General features: G+C 35.0%; 1 protein-coding gene and 1 long non-coding RNA gene across 11 annotated transcripts in view; one reads left to right on the top strand and one right to left on the bottom strand.

The window, feature by feature from the left end:
- The window catches only part of KCNT2 (potassium sodium-activated channel subfamily T member 2), a 370200-nt gene that overhangs the window by 239162 nt on the left and 106199 nt on the right, over positions 1-24839 (bottom strand). For all 9 annotated transcript variants that reach the window (XR_014136444.1, XR_013553237.2, XM_078441196.2 and 6 more), the window contains exons 2-5: positions 21032-21111; positions 18784-18883; positions 8992-9040; positions 6481-6540 (exon numbers count right to left, since the gene is read on the bottom strand). Coding sequence is in view for 7 of the 9 variants with exons in the window: in XM_078441196.2 (XP_078297322.1) it covers positions 6481-6540; positions 8992-9040; positions 18784-18883; positions 21032-21111 (289 nt within the window). In the remaining 2 variants the exon portion in view is untranslated. The remainder of the gene's footprint in view (positions 1-6480; positions 6541-8991; positions 9041-18783; positions 18884-21031; positions 21112-24839) is intronic.
- Positions 1-24839, top strand: part of LOC144614920 (uncharacterized) — a 44787-nt gene that overhangs the window by 17906 nt on the left and 2042 nt on the right. The window contains exon 4 of one of the 2 annotated variants that reach the window (XR_013553240.2): positions 2222-2311. The exons of the other annotated variant lie outside the window; for it this stretch is intronic. This is a non-coding gene — a long non-coding RNA (uncharacterized LOC144614920). The remainder of the gene's footprint in view (positions 1-2221; positions 2312-24839) is intronic. 2 annotated transcript variants of the gene reach the window in all.

The following is a 24839-nucleotide window of genomic DNA, read 5'->3' as shown; positions in this document are numbered from 1 at the left end:
AGATAGAGAGCTAGCACAGAGAGTGTGCACACTAGAGGATGGGGTGGGGACAGAGAGGGGGGGGGGGACAGAGGATCCAAAGTGGGTTTTGCGCTGGCAGCAGAGAGCCCAACGTGGGCTCAAACTCACAAACCAGGAGATCATGACCTGAACTATAGTCAGACACTTAATTGAGTGAGCCTCCCAGGTGCCCCTGTGTTATATTTTCAACTTAAGTATTTGTATTTCTTTCTATTGGATACAAATGGAAATGCTTGAAAGGATTTTATTATTTGAAGCCTACCTGAATATAGTTATACATTAGTTGTTTAACTTGTAACCACAGAGTTCCAATGGAAAATTTCTGCAGGAAAGTATTTTAAGAGTACTTGGCTACAAACCTATCTCAGGTAGTTTGGTCTGTTTCAAAGTCAACTTGTTTTCAATAATAAACCAATGACTTCCAAAGCTGTATCTCTAGCCCAGATCAATATTGTATCTCTGAGATTCTGTTTCATTTCCACTATTTAAGCCACTGCTTCATACAGAAGCCTCAATGGTACCTTGTGTGTAAAATGTCTAGAAGTAAAATTTATGATTTTTGCCCTGATTGGTTCCCCAGTAACACAAACCAAAAATCCTGGAGAAACTATTAACATCTTCCTTCCCCCAATCTACCTAAGTATAATTGGTCAATAAGATCTCCTGATTCATAAATAGATACTGAGTTTGCTTAGTTCTTATTCTAACTCATTCCCCCTCTTTGATCTGGTTGAGGCTCCTAGCTGGTCTCCTTCCCTTCATTCTTGTCCCATTCCGATTCACCTACCACATTACCTAGATTATTTTTCTAAAGGCACACCTAATGTGCCAATCCCCTGAAAATGAATAATCTTCCCTCCAAGGCTAATTTTCATGATCTAAAATTATACAGTGAGGCAATATACTCATTGCTAAAAACAATGCATGTCTTTTTATTGTATTTACTAGGTTTAATTCTAAGATCTCAGGTTTTCTCCTGAACTGAGAGATATATGAATAAATATCTCCCCTAAAATTAGCTAATGAAAAAACAATATAGAAAGTATTCCCAAGTTACACTGAGTGTTAGGGAACCTAACTATGGTTATAAAAATCCACATGATAAAAACAATTATTGTGAAAAAAATGTATCTATAGAATGACATTATGTAGAGAAGCATAAAATAAAATCCAAAATGTCCTTCAAAATTATGTTAAATACTTTTTCATTTAATCTTATTTTCACAAAGGAGGTAATAGGCATGTATTCTTCCAAAAAATAATTTATTTTATTTTATTTTTATTTTTATTTTTTAAATTAGGCTCCATGGTCAATGTGGGGCTTGAACTCATGACCCTGAGATTAAAAGTTGTACACTCTACCAACTGAGCCAGCCAGGCACACCCGCCCTCAAAAGATAACTTCTTAAAAAAAAAAAATTTTTTTTTTGAATTTTTTAACATTTTTATTCATTTTTTGAGAGATAGAGAGAGACTGTGAGCAAGACAGAGACAGAGAGAAAGGGAGACACAGAATCCAAAGTAGGCTCCAGGCTCTGAGCTGTCAGCACAGGGCCCATTGCAGAGCTTGAACCCACGAACCGTGAAATCATGACCTACGCCAAAGTCTGCCACTTAACCAACTGAGCCACCCAGGCACCCTCCAAAAAAAAATGTCTTAGGTAGCTTTCTTTATCTGTTCTAAGTGTGTAAAACTGTGTTCCTTTTATTGAAAGAATTCAGTAAAATATAAATAAACATTAATCCAACCATTCTACATTATTTGGTATGGACATCATTTTCCTTAATAAAAATGGAGGAAAATAGGTAATTTTCTAAAATTCATCAGGTTTTTATTTTTATCATAAAGGAAAATGGAAGTTTGTAACTATTTCTAAGTACCTCCAAAAAGCACTTAAAAAATTATAAGATGTATGGTAATTAAATCGTTAGCCCAGCATATACCAAGAGACTTTTTAAAAACACTTTCTTCTTCAATATTAACAATACCTATATTTAAAATACATAACTAAAAAGGCTGTTAACTTATCTTCCTTCGATGAAATTAAAATAGTGTAGTAATCCTATGGTAGCCTTATTTTGTATTTCTAAATGTAAACTGAACAATATTTAGATTTACCATTTCCATGGTATTGTAAGCAGAATCATCAGCATCTAAAAGTCCTTTCCTTTGTCCAACCCTTTGTCCCTGACCAAAAAGGAGCTCATCATGGTGTGACAATCTCAAACCATTGTTCTTCATCAAGTGATTATAGAAAAAAGAACTGCAGATTTAATACAAGTCTTCTAGGTATGTTGGATTTTTGTTTGCAGAATTTTGGAAATTATGCTGGAGTTTGTTTTCATTTCCTTATGATTTAATGAATGTGTATGTATAAATAGAGTTCTATTTTGAAGGCAGTTGATAAAGACATAGAGGGTATTTATGGTAACAGAAGAATAAGAACTTTACTGCTGGGAGATCCTGGGGCTGTTCTGCCAAGTAGCTATAAACATGAATGGGATGATGTTTAAGCACAGACCTGCACTTCTGTAGGATAGAGGACAAAATAAGGTGATGTCAGGGACTTTTAAAATTATCCACTAACCTCAACATACACTTTGTTTTTAAAAAAACTGCAGTCTTGGGGCGCCTGGGTGGCTCAGTCGGTTAAGCGGCCGACTTCGGCTCAAGTCATGATCTCACGGTCCGTGAGTTGGAGCCCCGCATCGGGCTCTGGGCTGACAGCTCAGAGCCTGGAGCCTGTTTCAGATTCTGTGTCTCCCTCTCTCTGACCCTCCCCCCCGTTCATGCTCTGTCTCTCTCTGTCTCAAAAATAAATAAATGTTAAAAAAAAAGAAAAGAAAAAGAAAAAACTGCAGTCTCCATAATACTTTAAACTATTTTAATTGTTAAGGATTAAGTCGTGTTTATTTTAGAATGCTTAATTTCAAGAATTATAAAGTGCTTACAGAATACTATATTAAGTTTATTTTTAAATACTATATGTGCACATGTATATTATCTATAAATATTCACATTATCTGCATATATAGAAGTAAAGAAATTTTAGAAAAATAAATATTGATTTGCTATTAATAGATATTTGAGAATGTAACATATCCCAGAACAATATTGGGAATATGTACACTTCTAAGGCAACATCTATTTCTGCCTACCTGTCTATAATTTTTCTTAAAAATCTAATTTGAGAGGAGGAACTCAATTGAGATTCTGCTATCCAAATTTGCCTTAGTTATAGGCCATAAACAGTTACCAATTATAGTTACCAAACAGTTAATTAACTCATTTCACATATTTTATCCAACAGCCTGTTGGTGGGGTAAAAAGAGTCCATGAGTTTGACTGAATTTATGAGAGGAAAAAGGAGGTAGTTAATAGAAACCTGTCCTTCCAATATCACGTAACTCCTTTTTATCCTTTGCTTCTTTGAAACACACAAAACTCAACTACCATCTACCTCTCCACCATCTAAGCCATTAGTGTTTATGAAGGTCAGAAGGGAAATATTATATATCATCTAGTTCTTATAATGCCACTAGGTCTCATAATGCTTTGCTCTCATCTTATAAATGGCAGGAATTAATTAATTACACATGTCAACATCATATGATTATAATGGAAAATTATCTTGAATCTGTTTGTGTTTTTTAAATGACTTTTTAGATTAGGGCTAAGAGTTTCATTAAGCACCAAAGTTAATTTCATGTTACCTTTTGGCTAGAATTTAGAGAAAATACATTCACAAATGTAGATTAATATTTTAGCCAGTTATATATCTGTACACACTCTAGAACCAGTGGAAGAGGTTTAATACATTTACCAAAAACACCCATGTGCCTAATTTTTCAGCATGTCATTTTTTGTATATTACATTCGACTTTCATCACGTACTTGAATAATAAGTAACTTCGGAGATACAATCTTGGATATTAATTCACTTGATTTGTATTTTGCTCTTCTAGGTATACAAAATCCAGATTTTTCAATCAGTATATGTTTCTAGAGCACCTATTTTGACAAAAAGATATATTTATAAGCCATTAAAAGATCTTCCTCAACATCTTAGTCTAAACAATTCATCATTGAGTGAGTAATTAGGTTATTTAAGGATGAGCGACTACCTACATGTAAGGTCTCTCAGGTTCCCTTCTCTAGCTTCAAAATATTTTTTCGTGCATCATTTTCCATTTTCTGTGCTCTCAGAAAAGAATGGAATGTATCCAAAGTGAATCAGTAGACCTCAGGTTCCTAATCCAGCTTATTCTTACTTTGCATGAAACTTGCTTTGTCTATCATTTTTTTCTGGTCCCCTCTACCTACTTTCTCTAAATGATACAGATTTTTTTCCGTCACTGGCAATCTTCTCTGCCTCATTTGACCACTTCTAGGGAGCTCCTACCCCAATCAACATTCTTCATTTAATGCTTTTTACTCTCAATTGTACAACCCTGAAATTTTTTCCTACAGGTGAATAGCAAATGATTTTCTAAACTGTAAATCCAATGACCTTTTCTCAAACTTCTTACTAAACTTGTAATTCCAATGCTTTCAGAGAACACTTTTCTTCCTTAGAATTTCTAACACCCAATTTTTTCTCACAAATACTAAATCAACCCATCTATATTTTTTGGAAAGCACACATTCTTTTTTTTTTTTCTATACTTTCTAATTCACCAATCTCACCTCATCAGATATCAGCATTATTTTCTTCAGATGGAGTTAAGGATAATATTTTTTAATAAAGCCACAGGAAAAGGTGAGTTTGTAAAGGTATCTTGCTCGAAATTTAGGATTAAAAGTAGTCTAACAAATGTTATCTTTAAAATCCTATGTCTTAAAAAGTGAGAAAGCAGTTGATATGGTACATAAGAGTTCCCCCAAAACATAACCTTTAGTAGTACACTTGATGATACAGTACATGCAGAAAATGTGAACTGAAGGTTAGTGATGAGTAAGTATGACAGCCATTCTGAAGTCCTTCTGCCTTTCTTGTCTATGTCTCCGTCTTCCCTGATTATTCTGTTCTTCTTCCAGCAACCACGGTGTAAGCATCTCCATCAAATGAGCCTTAGCTTCTCCCTCATTATTATCCCATACTTAATAAACTCGTATGCTTCCTCCACTATCTCTGTGAAAATGACTTCCACATCTTAAATCTCTATGTTCCAGATTCTCATTTTTAGTTGAGAATGACTACCTATTTGTCCATGATCACCTCAAATTCATCATTTCCAAAATGATTGTCATTATTCCATCTATCTTGACCCCAATCTGATTTTTTTCTTGATGTAATTTTTCTTAGTTTTACTGCCATGTTCCCAGCCATTTGAGTTTAAAATATGTTAAAGCGATATGTGACTTTATCTTTTCCTCCACTTTTTCAATCAAACAGATGATGATTTCTTTAGTTTCTACCTTTATGTTTCATCTTATGTCACCTCTGTCTATTTCTTTCACCCAGCTAAAACCTCACTCCCAGTCTTCCTTTCTGCAATCGTGTCTTAATTGAGCACATGGCCTTAGTGCGATGTCTCTCTGAACTGTGCTGCACAGATGTTCTGAACTAATACTCCTAAAACTTAATTACAATTACAGAACTCTCATGCTCAACATCCTCCATCAAATTCCCATTATATGTTGCCATACAAGGCCCTCACAATATTGTGCCAAATTTTTCCAACCAATATTTTCCCAAATGTCCCAAAATTCTGCCCAAACTTATTTATTCTTCTTCCAATTTTATATGCACATTACTTCTTTTATGCCTTTGCTAATTCTATAAATCCTTAGTGTCTTGCCTTTTCATCTTTCCTTATTGGACTCACTGATTCAAGGACTCTGCTTAAATCAGTCAAGTATTTTCTTTTCATCCTATGATATGCCATCTCTCTATCCCCATAGGACTTTATTTGCACCTCACTGAAAGTACCTCGTATTCTGTTTTGTATTATTATTGTCTGTATAATTTTCTCCTATATATCCCCCTTTCTAGATGGAAACTCAATGAGAGAAGAACAATGCACAGGATAGAGCTCTTCACCAAATAAGTATTTGTTACATTGTTTCAGCCAAACAAACCTTCACCAAAAATGAAGAGAAATCATTAAAATAATTCCTAACAGACATGTTTTTGCTCCCTCAATATTTTTTATACAGATGAGGAAAAGAGATTAGGAACAATTAAAAGCCAACCCATTCCATTTGCTTGCCTCATATGAGCATGTATATAATAGGTAATTAGCCCACAGGAATTAGTGAAATATTTTCAAGCCACCAAGGAAAACATTACTATATAACTACAGATTCTTATCACATACTACAGCAGCCCAAAATAATTACAGAGGCTTAAGGAGAACTTGCTTTATCCCCAGGGTACAAATTATAAATAAAGGAATACTGGGTAAATGCTAGTAATGTGTTCTATCAAAAGAAAACTTCTAATTAAAATAACTTACCTTATAACTGAGATAACCAAGTAGTATTGTTTCAAATAGACTTATCAATGCCACTGAAACCTGGAAAAAACAAGTACTTTAATGAGAAAATGCAACAGAATTAAATATATATATTTATGATTGTAGTACTTACCTTACAAATATTTGCATATATGCATATGTATCTGTATACACATATTTGTAGAATATCCAGATATAGATGTAAGGAGGTATTATGTGGCACTTTAACTTCCATAGACACGTGAGGTTGCAAACTATTCCCAGCACTACAAGCTTAGTGTTATAGTTTCTAATACTCCTGAATAAATACTTATTGTTTATCTCAAATATGAATGTGGAATTAGAAGAGTCAGGCTAGCTGGAGCTTGCATGATCTGTAAAGAATAGTTCTTTTGTGTATGTTCTTAATATGCACAATCACACACAACTGCCCCGCCACAACCACCACCCTCTCCCAACAAGACTTAGATCACCTCTAGGACATCTACCAAAAATATTCCTTTCAGAAAATAAAAAGAATATAAGCTTTGAGTTGAGTGATACATTCTATCCTATCACCCACCAAATGAAAGAGTAGCATCCTTGAACACTAAACAAAATACTCCCATGTGAACACTTCAAGGTACTTTCAGATTTTATTTAAATGAACTTTCTAACCAATTCTCCTTTCACAGCTGGAAGAACATATCCTACACCCTCCTAGACAAGTTTCCATCTTTATCTACATTCGCTGTTCTGTGTACAGTTTCCACTGCTGAACTACCAAAAGCTATGATTGCACAACAGGAAAAGTAACTGTAAAAGATATCCAAATGATTTTGTATTAAATACTCTCAGCACTTTGGGCTACATGAATAGAAGAAAATACGCAAGCATAAACAAGAAATGACTCCGAGAACAAATATGTTTGTTTATACACTTTTGAGATTTCAGACAATCTACATAAGAAAGGCAGATACCCTGGAGTTTTAAATTTTAACTCCTGTTGGAATGAAAACTTTGATTTAAGTGAATATCAAAACAAAAGAACAAAAAAAAAAAGCATGTGAATGAATGGCAATATAAGTAAATTATGTTCAGAAGTACATATGGTAGCCAGGCACTGCTCTGACGTTACATGCACGTCTCATAGATTTTCCCTACTAGTCCTTTAAATCGTAATCATCCGTGCTTTTTCCTATATGTAGTGCTAGAAGATCCCTACAACATTTGTGGCATGACTACTCAAAATCCTATTTGAAAATGAGCATTATCATTATTGTAAAATATCACTATTAGATAAAAGCAATCTGAATAGATCAAAATGTATTTCAAGGCCATATACGACTACCCTCAAAAATATTCACTTACTTTAAATGTGCTTCTCACTGAAGGATAATATAGGAATCAAGCTAGAGATTAATAGACTGCATTTTTAGTAAACACTTAAATATTTGAAAGGGTATTTGTAATTAATGACATTGCAATGCAAATCAGTGTAAAAAAACCATGAAATGCAACTTGACTTCAAAAAAGTATGAAATATCTAGACACAGTAAAAATGTGATTTCATAGTTATGATCACAATGCATACATCATTAAAATAATTCATCATAAACTTTAAACTTTAAAATGTACAGACTTTACAATCCTCATGACTAAAAGACAAAGCGAACATTTGATTTTAACATATTTTAAAGGTTGTTTATAAACAGTGAGTTTTAGAGTCTTTCCATTACTTCCAGACTCAACTGTCTTCCAATCTGTAATTTTTTACCATTTTATCTACCCTTTGGATAACTTTCACAGTTGAAAAATAACAGAAAATAAAAAGTATGTGTAGGAGAGAGACAGGAGTAGAGGAGATGGGAACTTACAAAGTTTGCTGGGCATAAAATTCAATAGAACAAGGAACAAAGCAGAGATACACAGGACTCTAGGGAACAATGCAGCAACATAATTCAGACATGCTGTTCCCTCTCATATTTTCTGACTCTTTCTTCAGGACCCCTTTTATGCCAGAAATATACTTTTTGTTTTATTTACAAAATTATCTGTTTAGGGACCAAGCTCTTACAATTGGTAATATGAGCCATTCATTCATTTGTTTATTCATTTAATAATTATTTATTGAGATTCTGCCATGTTCCAGACACTACGGATATAAAGTAGAAGAGCAAACATGGTTATGAGATTCTGATTACTTTTTCAAGGATTATATAAGGTGAATACCTAAAGTAGTTTGGGGAACTTGTGGTGCCTTAACACACTCCTTTACTCTGGTTTTCTCCATGCCCTCAAAACCTTTTTCTAAAGTCAAATCCTGATCAGAAGGGACTTCTCAAAAGGTAGAATGCAGGGCTCAGGCAAACAGAGAAAGAAATAAAATTGTTTGTCTAAGATGTGCATCAAGATTAAGTAAGCAATAAAGCAAATTCATTTCTCTTATCAACAGTTTTCTCTCCAATAGTATTTCTCTGTGAAATATGATTAAATCCAGAAATATAGGGATAAAACAAAATTGTACATAACCTGTAAGCCCCATAAAGGTAGACTTCTGTTCACCCAAAAGATATGAGACCTATAAAAAAATGAGATATTAATTTTTACAAACATGAAAAATGCATTCATTTTAAATTTTCAATTGAAGTTGGAGATATTTAAATAATGCTTCACTAAAAGACAAAAAAATATCAAAATTAAAATTAGAAAAACTTTATACTGTTTCAGTTTTCATTTTGATAATATTCACTTCTATTCCAGAAATCGAAAAATGGTTTATTTCTTATAAAGCATTTCTAATTTCGCTTTCATTCGCATGTTAATATGAAAGAAAACATAATGTCCTCTTATTTAAAGAGCGATTATGGCAAGGTAGAAAAACCTCAAACCCTTTATTAGTCAAATCTCCATTGAAAAGTCACTTAAGGGTCTGCCATAAACCCTAAGATTTTGTTATATTTAACACTATTAATATTTCGACAATATAAAGTCAACAGTATCAGTAATCAGAATAAAGTAACTTACATTATAGAACACAGTTATATTTCAGATTTGGATTTGTATAAAATATTATACTACCAAAAAAGTCTGTGGCTGAGGTTAGAATAAAACCTTATGCAGGACAAAGAGCAACTATCTTTAAATATCCCCTGAAAATCATATAATCCCTGATGTTAAAAATTGTCTACGCTCTTCAGAAAACACCATACACTTCTAACGTCCCACAGATTATAATGTTTTAAGTAGGCTTCAAGCCCAACATGTGGTAGAACTCAACAACCCTGAGTCCAAGAATCACATGCTCTACCAACTGAGCCAGCCAGGTGCCCCAACCAGTTATAATTTTTAACTATACCATACTACTGCCTACATTTTTTTTGTGTGTACAGCTGATTCAAATGAAAGTCATTCACAGCAATATAATCTGCTCATGAAAAGATGAGAAGAGTTATATTATGCTGACCAAAAAATGCAAATAAACAAATAAACAAGAAACCATACAAAACAGAACAAAGCCTACTCACTCTTTATAGTTATGAAGTATTAGAGGAGTCCCATAAGATATTAAGTACATTTTTAAATCCTTTTGGTAATATGTCAAAAATAACAAAGAGCAATAAACTCTCTAAAATTCTAGTTTTAAAAAGAATTATAAACTTTAAAATACCATTCAAAGAACCTACCTACCATATTAAACTAAAGTACTCTGTTATTCCAGAAATGTCATATCTACCTGGATAACCAATATCCTCAATTGCTCCAAACCAAACCTGTGACCTTTCTCTCAAAAACTGGTCCTCTCTGGGGCGCCTGGGTGGCTCAGTCGGTTAAGCGTCAGACTTCGGCTTGGGTCATGACGTCATGGTTCATGGGTTTGAGCCCCACATCAGGCTCTGTACTGACACCTCGGAGCCTGGAGCCTGCTTCAGATTCTGTGCTCCCTCTCTCTCTACCTCTCCCCTGTTCACACCCTATCTCGCTCTCAAAAAGTTAATGAACATAAAAAAAAAACAAAAAACTGGTCCTCTCCATTTTTCACCTCTCAGCAAATGGCACGAAATTCCATTGTGCTTGGTTACCCAACAGCTTAAGCATCATCTTAGATACTTTCCTCTCCCGTATTTTCAAATACTTAATACACAAGTAATCAAAACTTCCAATTCTTTCCACATATCTGTAGAATGCATTACCTCCTTCATCTCTACTACCACAATCATCTCAATCTAAACTACCACTTTTTGGGACTCTTGCAAAAGCCTACTAACTAGGAACCTAAGCCACTTTTTGCCTTCTACATTTTTCCTCCAAATTACTACTACACAGATTCTTTCCAAATGTATTTTAGATCACATCACTCCACTATGTATTGGCACTACACTTTTGTTAAGATAAAGACCAAAACTCTAAAATGGCATTCTTAAACTTACTCAACTGTGACACGATCCTTCCGATCACACCCTTTTTTACATGAGCTCTTCCCTTATCCTAGCTCTCAGCTCAACTGTCTCAGGGAAACCTTCCTTGAGGCGGCCACTTGATCAATGTAGTCAACTAATCTCTTTGGCAACATCACTCACCACATTTCTCCTGCCATTTATGTTGGTTTTAACTTTGCATTTATTTGCAGATGTAGTTCTTTAGTAATTATCTATTCATTAAACTGCAAGTTTCCCTAAGATGAAACAGTATGTCTATTTTACTCACCATTATAGTCCCAACGTCTTTATGAGTACATTTCTATAGTAAGCAAGGCATTCAATATAAACAAATTGATGGTACCATAAAAGCAAAACTACGGCTGATGAGTTCACAACACTGTCCTTGCCAAAACACATCTCTTATATTCTCAGTGACAAGATATGTAAGACCAAAGAGAGATATGGACACAGATTTCATAGATGAAAATGATGTGCCACAAAAACAACTAAAATTAAGTAAATAGCAATCTCTGGAAAATGATAAAGTAAATTGTGAATCAGAAGTTTGAGAGCATTTTCAAAGAGAAATTAATACTTAATATGGATTTACTAAAAGCTAGCTATCAAACAAATAGCATTTCCTTTGGTCCAAGATGTTGCTTTGATAGGTCCTGAAGTTTCATAGAGCATTTAAATTTAAATAAGACCTTGAAGAAAAGCCTTTTCTTAGACAAGGCTAGGTCATGTGGAGTAGGTTTCATAATCCTTAAAAAAAACATTTCTACAAAACTCTACTATATAAATTGCAGTGTAAAGTGAGATCTCCAATGAAGGTCATCTTCTCCACCAATTTACTAAGCACTAAATTGGATAAATACAAAGAAGAATAATGTATAAATTCTAGTAAAAAGCTAGTGCCCAAACTCTTCTTTATAAAGTGAATTTATCTTGAAAAAAGAATATAGGATTTAATTTGCACGTTTCTAGATCACCTCCAGAACAAAGAAGAAGTGAAAGTGAACCTGGCAATCAGACCGTATTTCCAAATGCAGCTTCAATCCCACTGACAATAAAGTACCAGGAGGAAAGAATAGCTGTACAGGAATATTTATTGTAGCATTATTTGTAGTCGGAAAGTAGCTGGAAGAGAAAGCATCCTCGTCATCAACAATAGCAAAAATAACATGAATGAGAAAAAAATCATTGAAAAAACGATGTATACAATATTGTCCTAACTACATCAGTATGAGCATGTTATAGGTATATGTGTTTATACAGAGAGAATTTACAAAAGATTGCTCACCAAAACACTGAAAGTACTTATTGCTAGTGTTGATATTTTAGGTAATTTCTACTTCCTTTCTTTGCAATAGGTATTCATATAGTAATAGTGTATTACTTGCCATAGGTATTCATATAGTAACAATCACGAACCAACTATAAAATCATGAAAAATAAAATAAATTTCACTTTTTTAATTATAAAAAATAAAAACAAAATTTATATGATTCAGTTATTCAGATTAAACTAAGTTTATAGATAAAATCCATGTTTGAAGCATCATTATGAAAACTGGAAGAACCAGATCAAACAATGGAAGTTACAGCAACAGTTAAATATAGAAAGTTAATGACCTGTAGCCTCAGCCACTTTTCACAGCATGCTTATTTATGGCTTCTCCAAAAGGTAAGAAAATAGCTGCTAAAAATGTCTGATAAGCTTTGGCAGCTGAGGCAGAAGTCCAGGGTTGAATATGTTAACCAGAAGAATAAAGCATTTGTTAAGCACAGGAAAGTAATAGGGTCAATAGGTGGGGCATAATTCATATGAAAGGACCCTGTGACTCACAAACTTGAGATGAACGCAGATTGATAGCTTTCCAAGACAACAGATACAAGCTTCTATTAACATAAGTATAGTACCCGCAACCAGGGTGGAAACGATAAAACGCTCCTAATCATAACAAATACTGAGAACTGAGTACTAGGTATGGTATATAGGCTCACATCTCAACGACATATAAAATTTAGTGCATGTCTGAAACCAAGGAGACCAGGATAGTGACACATAGTAGAGTCTTGACAATATATCAGGGAGATTTTTCAAAAGCTGATTCCTTTCAAAACACTAGATGTATTCATACCAGGCTACACAGCCTATCCTTAGGGTGTTAGAGGGAGGACTAAATGCTAACTCTTTGAGAGATTGGACTTTTAAGAGTTTTTCCATTACATATGCACTGGCTTAGGCTTTCTATCAATATTCCTCTCCCCTCTCCATGGTATAGAGTTGAGTGCAAAAAGCCACTCTTGACCCAAAGGGTACATTTCTCAACCTTTCAGTGAGAGTATGGTGATATCACTGATTCTCACCTGAGATATGAGAATAAAATACAAGTAAAAGTGATGTTTGTCATTTGTTCCAAAGTAATTTCAAGAAGTGTATATATATCTTCTCCATGCTTTCTTTACCTTTCCGAAAACTATAGAGGATTCTTAGGTCCCAACATATAGACACAAAATAAAACTGGTCTGCATACATAATGTACTCACATGTTACAGAGCATGCGCGTGTGTGCGTGTGTGGGTGTGTGTGTGTGTATGCGTGAATCAGTGGAGAAAATATCTACACTAAAAGCACCAGCATTAGACTCTAGTAAACAAAAAAAAATCTTTTAAATTTTTGGTATATATGTTGGAGCACTTGGTGCTAACTTTAATCTCTACTGCAACTAATATACATGAGAGAAGAAAAGGTCTACATTATGACATTCCTTCCTACTGGACATCACATATTTGAAAGATACTGTCAAAATTTTATTTCTCCTTTTAATAACTGTTACCCTAAAGAAGAAATAATCTTTAAAATGTGAATGTCACTTAAACACATTTGTTGCTCTGTTAGGCACTGATTTTCAATGTAAATCCAAATACTATAAAGTATGAGCACATTCATGTACTTCTTACCTCTGTGTCTATCCCTTGATATTAAAAACTAATAATCACTTCCACAAATTTTAAAATGGAAGAGGATGCATTGGTTTTGACACACAATGAAGAACTGTTAAGCACCAGCAGGCAATGAGTCAATGCTGATGGCTCATGTCTCAATGAAATTCATAAACTGCATGGTGGAGGTGTGTTTCCTCTGCTAATGCTTTTAAATCATTTACTACAAACTGTGTGGACATCACAGTTTGTCACTTGTACAATTTCATACAATAACAATAACACTTTTTCATATCTTCAGTTTGTCCATACTTGCAACATGTTTATATCAATTTTCGCTCTGAAGAGATTTAAAAATAAAGCAAAGCAGCACAAAATATCCACAGCTTTATTATGTCAGAAACTCTAATTAAATAAATCTCTTTGCTGAATTAGCCTCATTATTTTAAAGTAGAGTCTGTGCCCATAAAGGCCACTTCTGTTTTTCATTAACCAATACTGCACTGACAATGGGAACTGAACAGAACATTGTATTCAAAATGGAGCCATAAGTTATGTTGTTATGTTTTTTAATTGCAGTAATCTGGTTTTTCAAATGTATATCCTCTATAATTATGGCTAAATATTCTCAGTAATATGACAGAGAAGTTAATTGTAGGAAACTTTGTTCCTCTTAATGTTTTTCAAATAATATAATTTTACTCTGCCATCATTCCCCAATGCCCTCTCACCCTTAGAGAGATTCTATCATGCCTAATTTTATGATTTTCAGATCACTCTAATGTACATTTTATTTATAAATCACCAAATTTTAAGAACTATTGTAGTGTGCGTTTAGAAAGAAGTGTAGTGTGAACCATTTTTAATAATACATAGACAGAAAAATGTAATAAATGTAATATTCACTGCCATCTCTAGCCAGTGGCCCTTAATCATCTTGACTGTGCAACACTATCAATAAAACTGTTGAACATAATTCCATTATTTCAACAACATTCCCTGACCCACCAAGTCTTACACTAAATATGAGAGCTACAGAGGCAAGTAGAACATGGTCCTTGCCCTCCATAAGCAAACACAGAGAACATAGGCAACATGTTAAGTGTTGGGACAGAAGTAGGGTGGGGGTGGGGGTGGTAGCGGGAGGCTCAGAGAATCCCTAGAAGCCACTCCTAACCCAGAGTAAAATTGGGCTATAGATCATGATGTCAGGTAGGAATTTCAGATTAGGTGTTACCCAAGATTGTTACCCTGAAGGTCCACAAATCCTGACCCAAGTTAAAAAGGAGTAGGTAGTGATGTGGGAAACAAAGGCAGAAGGAAATGGCAGATCAAATTAAATTTCCTCATAACCTGCAGCCCATTGACAAACACTTGAGGCAAGCAGAGCAAAGTTTCTCCAGGAACTCCCTACCATTTTAATGCTAATGTTTTGCTAGAGGGAAAAACCTTAGCTAGACCATAGCTAGGCCTCCAGTATCCTGTGGGTCTTTTTTAGCATATGAAAATCTCATTGGAAACTTCCCCTGGACTTTACCTCCCCCAACTCCAGAGTATACAACCAGTCTCTCCTCATGGTCCCAGGGCAGTTCTTTCTGCCCACAGGTCCTGTCCCTGCTTTAACAAAATCACCTTTTCGCACCAAAGACATCTTCAAGAATTCTTTCTTGGCTGTTGGCTCCGGACCCCCTGAACCCCACTATCACCCCAAAACCTATCAGGTAGGGAAGCTAGGAATGGGAAACAGAAGTCCAAGAAGACAAAGCAGAATATGCAAAGGCTCAGAGACAAGGAGAACAGAGTATGTATAAGTGGCTTGAGGTAGGTGAGCTTGGCTGGATAGGAGGTGAGGTGAGGTAAGCAAAGGTCAGATTATAAAGGACCTTCATTTATTTAGTTATTCACTCACTCGTTTAATAACTAACCACTGGTTGCCTGGGGGGGCTCAGTTGGTTAAACATCTGACTCTTGATTTCAACTCTCATGGTTCATGAGTTTCAGCCCCCACCCCCTCCCCGTCTAGCTCTGCACTGATAGTGTGGAGCCTGCTTGGGATTCTCTCCCTCTCTCTCTCTGCCCCTCCCCTGCTCACACATGCTCGCTAGCTCTCTCTCTCTCAAAGGTAAATAAATAAATTTTTAAAAACAAATAAATAACTATTGAGAGTCAAATTTTTTCTGAGGATTCAGACAATAATCGATGCCCTCATGGAAGAGCCACAGCAATCCATGTGCAATACACAGGAAACAAAACAAGTATACTACTTATAACATGTGAAAGAGATAAAGGCAGTGGAGAAAAGTTAAAAGGGAAAAGAAAAAAGTATTTGAGGGAGTCTTGTGAGGAGAATACAATTTTAAACAGGATATTTAGGTAAAGCTTCACTGAAAATACAATTTTGAGTAAAGATCTGAGGAAGTGTGCCTTATGTTATCTGATGGAAGAGAACTCCAGACAGAGGGAACAGCAGGTATGAAGGCCTAAGCCAGCTCTGTGGCTGGTATGATCCAGAAACAGAGAAGAGGCCAATGTGACTGGAACAAAATGGGTGGAGGAGGAGGAGGAGGAGGTGAAGTTACAGGGAAGCCATGGGAAGCACCTCAGCATTCAGAGCACAGCCATGTCAAGATCTGACTTAGAACTTAAAGAAACACTGGCTGCTATATTAAGAATAAACCAAAGAGGAGCAAAGGCACAATTAGCAGAACTAATTAGGAGGGCTACTGCAGTACTCAGGTGACAGAAGGTGGCCTGTGCCAGGATGGCAGCCTTGAGAAGTGATTCTATGCTGGATATATCTTGAAAATAGAAATGACAGAATTTTCTAAGGGGTTTGCATATGCTGCAGAGTGTGAGACCAAAAGAGAAGTTAAGAATAACTCTAAAGCATTTGGCCTGAGCAACTGTTAGGTTGGAATTTGGTTCTGCTGAAATGTGGAAGGCTGAGAGTGGGGCAGGGCTAGGGGAAGGATGGCACTGTCACATGTTGAGATGTGGAAAAGCACAGAAGAAGCCAATTGGAACACGGCAACTTCGAAATGCCTATTAAACATCCAAGTAGAGAGGATGAATATGCAGTTCAAAAGGGGGGGAGAGGGGCGCCTGGGTGGCTCAGTCGGTTAAGCAGCCGACTTCAGCTCAGGTAACGATCTCACGGTCCGTGAGTTCGAGCCCCGCATCGGGCTCTGTGCTGATGGCTCAGAGCCTGGAGCCTGCTTCCGATTCTGTGTCTCCCTCTCTCTCTCTGCCCCTCCCCCATTCATGCTCTGTCTCTCTCTGTCTCAAAAATAAATAAAAACATTAAAAAAAAAAAAAAAGGGGGGGGGGGGAGAGTAGGGGTGGGCGACCAGGGCAGGGACCGGGAAGGTGCTGGCTTCTGGGGTCAATGACTTAACCATGGATAAAGGCAGAAAAATATTAGTGCTGAAGGCCACAAAGCGAAGGGCAAATATAAGAACATTTCTGCTTCTCTGTATGTCAGGTGGGAATAATAAGATTAAGTGCATATTGAAGGTAATAACATAAATAAAACAATTAGACCAATGCCAGAAAAGAGCAAGAACTCCAAAATACACAGCCATTCACAGGCTGAAAAGTCCCTGAGGGTAGAGAATGTTGTATCCTGAGTCACAGAAATATAAACACATGCCAAGTATTCAATAAAGATATAGTGGAATAGCCATAATTATATTTCATTAAGTAAATTAAAATTGTACAAAGAATTATCACATAAATTGTTACATAGGAAAATTTCAGTTGTTCATCTTTAATCCTTTAATAAATACAGAATAATTTTCACTGTCTACACAAGCTGAGGAGTAACCGATTCATTTAAATGCATAATATATCATCACTTCCCATTTTATTTTGATCTTTTGTATTTCTCAATTTTATTAGGGTGAACCTCCACATGAAAAACAATTGTACAAAAGTTAACCACCAAATTTGTTTTCTGCTTTGAAAACTATTTAAATTTAGTAGGTTGGACAGGAGACCATGATGGTGATGAGTTAAAAATTATTCATGCTATTACACAGACAGTTCCTTTCCCTACTACTTCTAGTGAAGGATAGAGCCTAAAAAGGGAAGTCTATAAATGAACAGAAATGCAATTTAATAAAAGCAACATGATAATGAATGGAAAAATAAGTTAAAATAAGTCAATAAGTCGTTTAACTCAAATAAGATAAAGAGCTACACAAGCTAAATCTGAGACTTAGTAATGCATCCCAGTATATGCTGGAGTGCTTCAAAAGTCACTAGATCTTTGTTGTTGTTTCGGGTTTTTTGGGTTTTTTGGTTTGTTTGTTTTTCGATTCCACTGACAAATGAAATCATACAGTATTTCCAGTTTTCTAATTTATTTCACTTAACATAATGCCCTCAAGGAATCTTTAAAAAGAAAAGGTAACACCTGATAGAACTGAAAATACTTACATAGCTGGCATACAAAAGAGTATACCTTTTTGGAGTATATGTAAATCAAGAAGAGAGAGGTATATGGGTCTTTAAAGAGACTAACTCTATATTAAGCAATTACTTAAGAATACTTTGGTTAGCAATAGAAATTATATGGGTGGGTATCCAGTATTAGCTTTGATAAATAGATAATAAAAGAAGAGATGTTTACTTTCCTTTAAAGAATGTTTTTTTCTTTTCTTTTCTTTTTTGAGCTTATTTATTTAAGTAATCACTACACCCAACAGGGGGCTCAAACTCATGACGCCAAGATGAGCACACTCTTCTGACTGAGCCAGTCAGGCACCCGAAGAAGAAATGTTTAAAAAAGAACCTACAACGATTATATTCATGTATTAACTGAAAGCCAGATCAACTTAATTGTGACAAATACCTAAAACATCCTTAAGAAAATAAATTCCACAGAACACCCTTCAAAATTATAATACAATTCAAAATAATCGAAAGAATGTTGTTGAAGTTCAAAGACATCTTACCATTCATTTCCTTGTGAAGGGTTTTCTAGTAGCACTCGGATTATGTATAATAAACAGCTTAATAATTTGAGAGAAAAATTGAATAGACGAATTCTTAGACCTTTAAACAAACAACAAAAATTTAATTTTCATGTTAACTTAGTTCACGAAAGTCTAAAAAAATTGCCACAAATAACAACTTTAAATATAGCACTTATTGTATTTAAAAACTCTTTAAATTTTAGACATCTGAATTTTAATTGGCTAAATATTGGGAAAAAAATGTGAGATTGACAGACTGCATGCACTGCAAATGGCCGCAAATATTACACCCAAGAATAAATCTTGGTTTGAGCACTGAGAAGCCACAAAAATCATGATTGGTTCAGATATGCTCAGAAGTGTAAGTATTTTTTATATCCATGAATTTTGGAATAAATTTTAGCTAGCTAGAAAATCTAGCTGCTTACAAATCCACCAGATAAGTTATACATCCTTTACTTTCAGAACACCTTGTAGATTTGATTGTAAAGAAATTATAATCATGTATATAATTATATATTATACACTCAGTAATTACATAATTATAGAAGAATCATAATAGCATTTGCTGGAAAATACATATACATTCACACACATTTTAGTTCTATCAGTTGAAACTTACTTTTTCCTTTAGGTTAAGTACTAATGAAATCTTAGATAATTGGGGGGTATTAAGACTGTCATATATGTATCTGTGAAACTGTGTAAGTCACAGTTATGAGGCTTATAATACTTAGTGATGAAGAAGAACAATTAACATTAAGCAAAATATGCTTAAAGTCTGATTAATAGAAACATTACCGTTCCTGCAATTATCAGGTGGTATCTGATTCATGCATTATGAATAAAATTTTGAGAAAGGTCTTCTTATAATTATTATTTAATAAAATCTGCAAGTGAAATGTCATTTTTTTTCTCTGCTATATGTGAGTGTACTTGAGGTAACATTTCTTAACAGTAAAAGATTAATGCCTATTAATTTTGTAATTTTCCTAGGCTTCCTTATTAAAATGGCAGGTACACTTTTTACGGGTTAACTTCTTTATAAAGTCTTTTAAACTGTTAATGAAATTGCCCTGGTTTTATAGAACTGGTCTCCTCAAAAGACTGCTTAATCAAAGTTGGCTGCTGGTAAAGTATTCAAATAACGCATCTATATTTTCTGGCCTGGAGAGATAGAATTATTAGCATTAAGATCAAGAAGACCTTCTATTCAAATGATATGGCCCCATTAGTTTACATCTATTGGTAGGACTTCCTTGGAAATTCTAACCAACCAGGTTAGAGAGGCATTAGCTATTCTTAGCCTTACCTTTGCAGCTAAGTTGCCATTAAGAATCTCTAAGCAGTGTGCCTTACAGTCTGAAATATTCCTTAGAGTCAGTATTTTGATAACTTCCAACAACGCAGGCTTTTCTCTTTGAACCCTATAAGGGCACAACTTAATCGAGACCACCCAAAGAAGATTCCAAGATCAAAATTCAGAAAGAACAAAGTCTACACCACTTTCCAATAGTAGACCTTTCCACTATTTGTTGACATTTTAAGCAATAATCATATGAAAAATTGCATCCTGACTCATTATTTTTGGCTTTTTAAAAATATGTGGTATTACAGGGAGGCAACAGGTGTCATTGACCCATCAGCCTTGAATGGTCTTAGCTCAGTAACTATGCCAATTTCATGTCTTCCTCAATTTGCAATGTTTCCCAAACTTATCTGATGAGAAGAATCAGTGGAGTATGAAACTGTGCGCTGAGCCCTACACTTCCTGATTCAAAATCTCCAGAAAAGGATGTTAGTAATCTGTACATTTCAGAAAACCCTAGATGTTTCTTATTATCAGGCATGAATGGGAAACATTAAACTCTTCCCCAGTAAATCAGACAGTTGTTCCCATTTGGTTAGAGCCTTCTCAAACCAAGTTTTACATGTGCCTCACAGTTAAAATAAGGGGACCCCTCATTTAATTATTTTCCTCACTAATCCAAATGGCTCTCTCACAAGTCTACCTACTGGTGTGGGATTTGGGGAACTGCAGGTATTCAAACACCCTAACACCACCACATGTAACATCAACAGCTTTCAGAATTTTTACTGCCTGGCAGACAAGATTATCATATTTATTCTACATAAAACATATTTTGCTAAAGGATCGCACAGCTGATTTTTTTTAGTTAAACATATGTATAAACATGTTGATGGGAGAATAAAATGAATGACTTACTTGACCTCTGGTTTTTGATAAAAAATAACTTTAGTCTCTCTTTAAATGTGTTTTCATTCATATAGAATTCAACTTGTACCCTGCAAGCAGAAGATAACAATATAATTAAAAATAATACATAAAGAATAAAATTATTTTATTTAATGCATTATAATATACTTTGAACAAATCCCTACTACAGAAAATGAAAATTGAGTAAAATACTCAATTTTTTGTAGAGAACCCGTTACTTTCCAATTCTAAACATAGTAAGTTCAAATATCTTACATATTTAATACTATTATCAGTATTGGTGGATGTAATGAGTGGTATGGATGATTCAAAACAGCAGTAATATGTGTCTTTGGAATAATTTTGAATCAATGTTTTCCCAAGTTTTTCCCGTTATTAAAATGAATTGGATGTTTGAACAGCGTCAATGCAAACTGATCCAGTTTGACCCCCACCACCCAAAGCACTGCATCAGAATCTTAAGGGCCTGGGCCAGAAAATCTATTTTTAACAAGTCCTTCCCTTCATCTTGAGCCTATATGAAACAGCACATTATGGGACATTTTACCATTTTATTTATTTATTTAGGCTCATATTAATATACACATGATCAACAAAGGGTAGTAATGACAAGTAGAATGTTAAAGTCAACATAGATACGTTATAAACCAGACAAAACAATGAAGGAACTGAATATTATATATGTGATGTATAATAAAATAATATCAACAGTCTAAAAAAATAGTAGCATGCTAATAAATACATTTGCTTTCTCCCTAAATTCCAGCAAACTTCTCTCATGTGATAAGACACAATATTTTAGGAGTGTCTGGGTGGCTCAGCCTGTTAAGGGCCCATGGCTCAGGTCATGATCTCACAGTCTGTGAGTTCAAGCCTGACATCAGGATCTGTGCTGAGGGCTCAGATCCTGGAACCTACTTCCAATTTTGTGTCTCCCTCTCTCTCTGCCCCTCCCCTGCTTGGGCTCTGTCTGTCTCTCTCTCTCTGTCTCTCTCTCAAAAATAAACATTAAAAAAAAATTTAAGACATAATTAATATTTTTTAAATATTGAGTGAAAAGAAATATCATGTTCATGATGATTTGTTAATGATCATCATTTGCAACTTTCTTAATTAAATGGTCTCAAATACATTTATTTATTATAAGTTATGATTCCAAAACAGCTACAAACACACTTTAATGTTTACACAAACATTACACTTAATTTCATTTTTCCTAACACCACAAAATTTTGATCTTTTGTAACTGGTATTTTGAAATTTGTTTAATATTTGTTTATTTTTGAGAGAGAAAGACAGAGCATGAGCAGGGGAGGAACAGAGAGAGAGGGAGACGCAGAATCCGAAGCAGGCTCCAGGCTCTGAGCTGTCAGCACAGAGCCTGACGTGGGGCTTGAACGCATGAACCATGAGATCATGACCTGAGCTGAAGTTGGACACTTAACCGACTGAGCCACCCCATGGCTCATGGGGTGCCCTATGAACCCCATGTAACATGGTGCATGGTGTACATGGTGCCCCATGTAACTGGTATTTTGTAACTCTTAATTCCCTTCACCTATTTTGCACCTCCCAACCGCCATCCTCTCTGGCAACCACCATTCTGTTCTCTGTATCTCTGAATTTTGTTCCATTTTGTTTGTTCATTTGTTGCATTTTTTAGATTACAAACTTAAGTGGAATTTAATGGGGATATAGTGTACAGCAGGGTGACTGTGGTCAATATTAATGTACTGCAAATTTGAAAGTTGGTAAGAAAGTTAATCTTAGGGGTGCCTGGGTGGCTCAGTGGGCTAAGCAGCCGACTGGATTTCAGCTCAGCTCATGATCACAAGGTTCAAGAGATCAAGCCCCGCATCAGGCTCTGAGCTGACAGCATAGAGCCTGTTTGGCATTCTGTCTCTCCCTGTCTCTCTGCCCCTCCCCCACTTGTGCTCTTGCTCTCTCTCAACATAAATACATACACATCAGAAAAAGAGTAAATCTTAGAAATTCTCATCACAAGAAATGTTTTCTAACTCTGGTGACAGATGATAACTAGATTTATTGTGGTGATCACTGTATACAAATGTCAAATCATTATGTTTACATCTGAAACTAGTATAATGTTGTATGTCAACTATACTTCAATGAAATAATTGCAATATCCTCTAGCAGAACACTTACATATGCATGCCTATGTGCATGTACACACTCCCATACACACATACACAAACTTACATACTCACACACGCCACAGAAGTGCATGCACACACATAGAGACACAGAACTCCAGTAGTATCTTAGAATCCATCACTGAGTCTTTTCCCTCATTTTTTTGATTGAAAAGGCAGTTCATTTTAAATAAAGTAATTGTAACGCTGATATCAAGCTAAATTATTTCAAATTTGATATAGATAGAAAAGGAAATTTGAAAGGACGTATGGCTATTACACAATAATTCAGCAAAGACCATGCAGATTTGCTCTAGAGTTAACAAATTTATAAGAATAGGAGTCCATTCTTCTGATAATATCTGAACTTCAGTACTGGGTATATAACAAAGGTTTAACTAAAAGGAGATCATTTAAAGCCTGATGCAAAATAATGAGATTCTGGGAAGTGTCTCATATGAGGAAAAGTTTAAGGAACTGGAAATGTTTAGCCTAAATATGAACAGTTAGCAGTAATTATCTTTATTTTTAAAAAATTTTTTTAAATGTTTATTTACTTTTGAGAGAGAGACAGAATGCGAGCAGGGGAGGGGCAGAGAGAGACAGAGACCAGAATCCAAAGCAGGCTCTAGGCTCTGAGCAATCAGCACTGATCCCCACACAGGGCTAAAACTCCCAAGCCCTGAGATCATGACCTGAGCTGAAGTCAGATGCTCTATCAACTGAACCACCCAGGCGCCTCAAAGGTTGTCTTTAAATATTAAAGTGGTTACCACTATTAACATGACATGATTCAATACATGATCCTCTATTGTATATAATTAATCATAGAGAAATAGGAGAATTAGGAATGAGATTACCCAATTATGAAATGACCATCATTGTGAAGTGGAGAGCCCTCCAATATATATAATTGTGCCAAAGATTGGAACAGCTTGTAATGCAGTGACTTTTTTTTCCTGAGATAAAGACAATTTTGCATGAGGCAAATTCTCTCATTAAATGACTTCCAGATTCCTTTCTCATTATAATATTATATGAAGTAAAACTCTTAATTAATCTAGTTCTCTAACAGAGTTTAGTGTTTATCCTTCCTAATTTTTTTCATGATTTTAATTTATTTTATATAACCTCTTTGTATTTCCCTTTCCAGATTTAAATATGCTTTTCCTTTTTTCCTTCTCCCCTTCCTCCTTCCCTTCCTCCTTTCCTTCCTTCCTTCCTTCTAAACCCTCTCCTCCCATCTCTCCAAATTTACCTCTATCCAAATAGGTCAACTTACTGCACTCCTTCTGGACTTCCCCAGAACCTCACGGTTTTAGTCACATTTACCCCAATATAATAGTGGAATTATGATTGTACTTAATAAAAATAAAGTAGAAAAGCAATTACTAAGTGGTATCTTCTCCCATCGACACATTTTCATTGTTTAATAATATTAGCTTTATACAACATTTTATTGTTTTATTTGCATAGATCCTATATTTCTTTGTGACATTTATTTGAGTATTTTATAATTTTGGTTGCTATTTTTAAACGGTTTTGTTCCAACCTTTAACTTTTGGTTTTGGTATTGTAAATGGTTACCATGTTGAATTCCTTTACATGTAGTAATATTATTTTTCAGGTTTATTGCTTGGGTT

Source organism: Panthera onca, chromosome F1, assembly GCF_046562875.1.
Source record: "Panthera onca isolate mPanOnc1 chromosome F1, mPanOnc1 haplotype 2, whole genome shotgun sequence".
Taxonomy (NCBI): Eukaryota; Metazoa; Chordata; class Mammalia; order Carnivora; family Felidae; genus Panthera; species Panthera onca.
The sequence above is the reverse complement of the archived record's forward strand: the minus strand, read 5'-3'. Positions and strand labels throughout refer to the sequence as shown.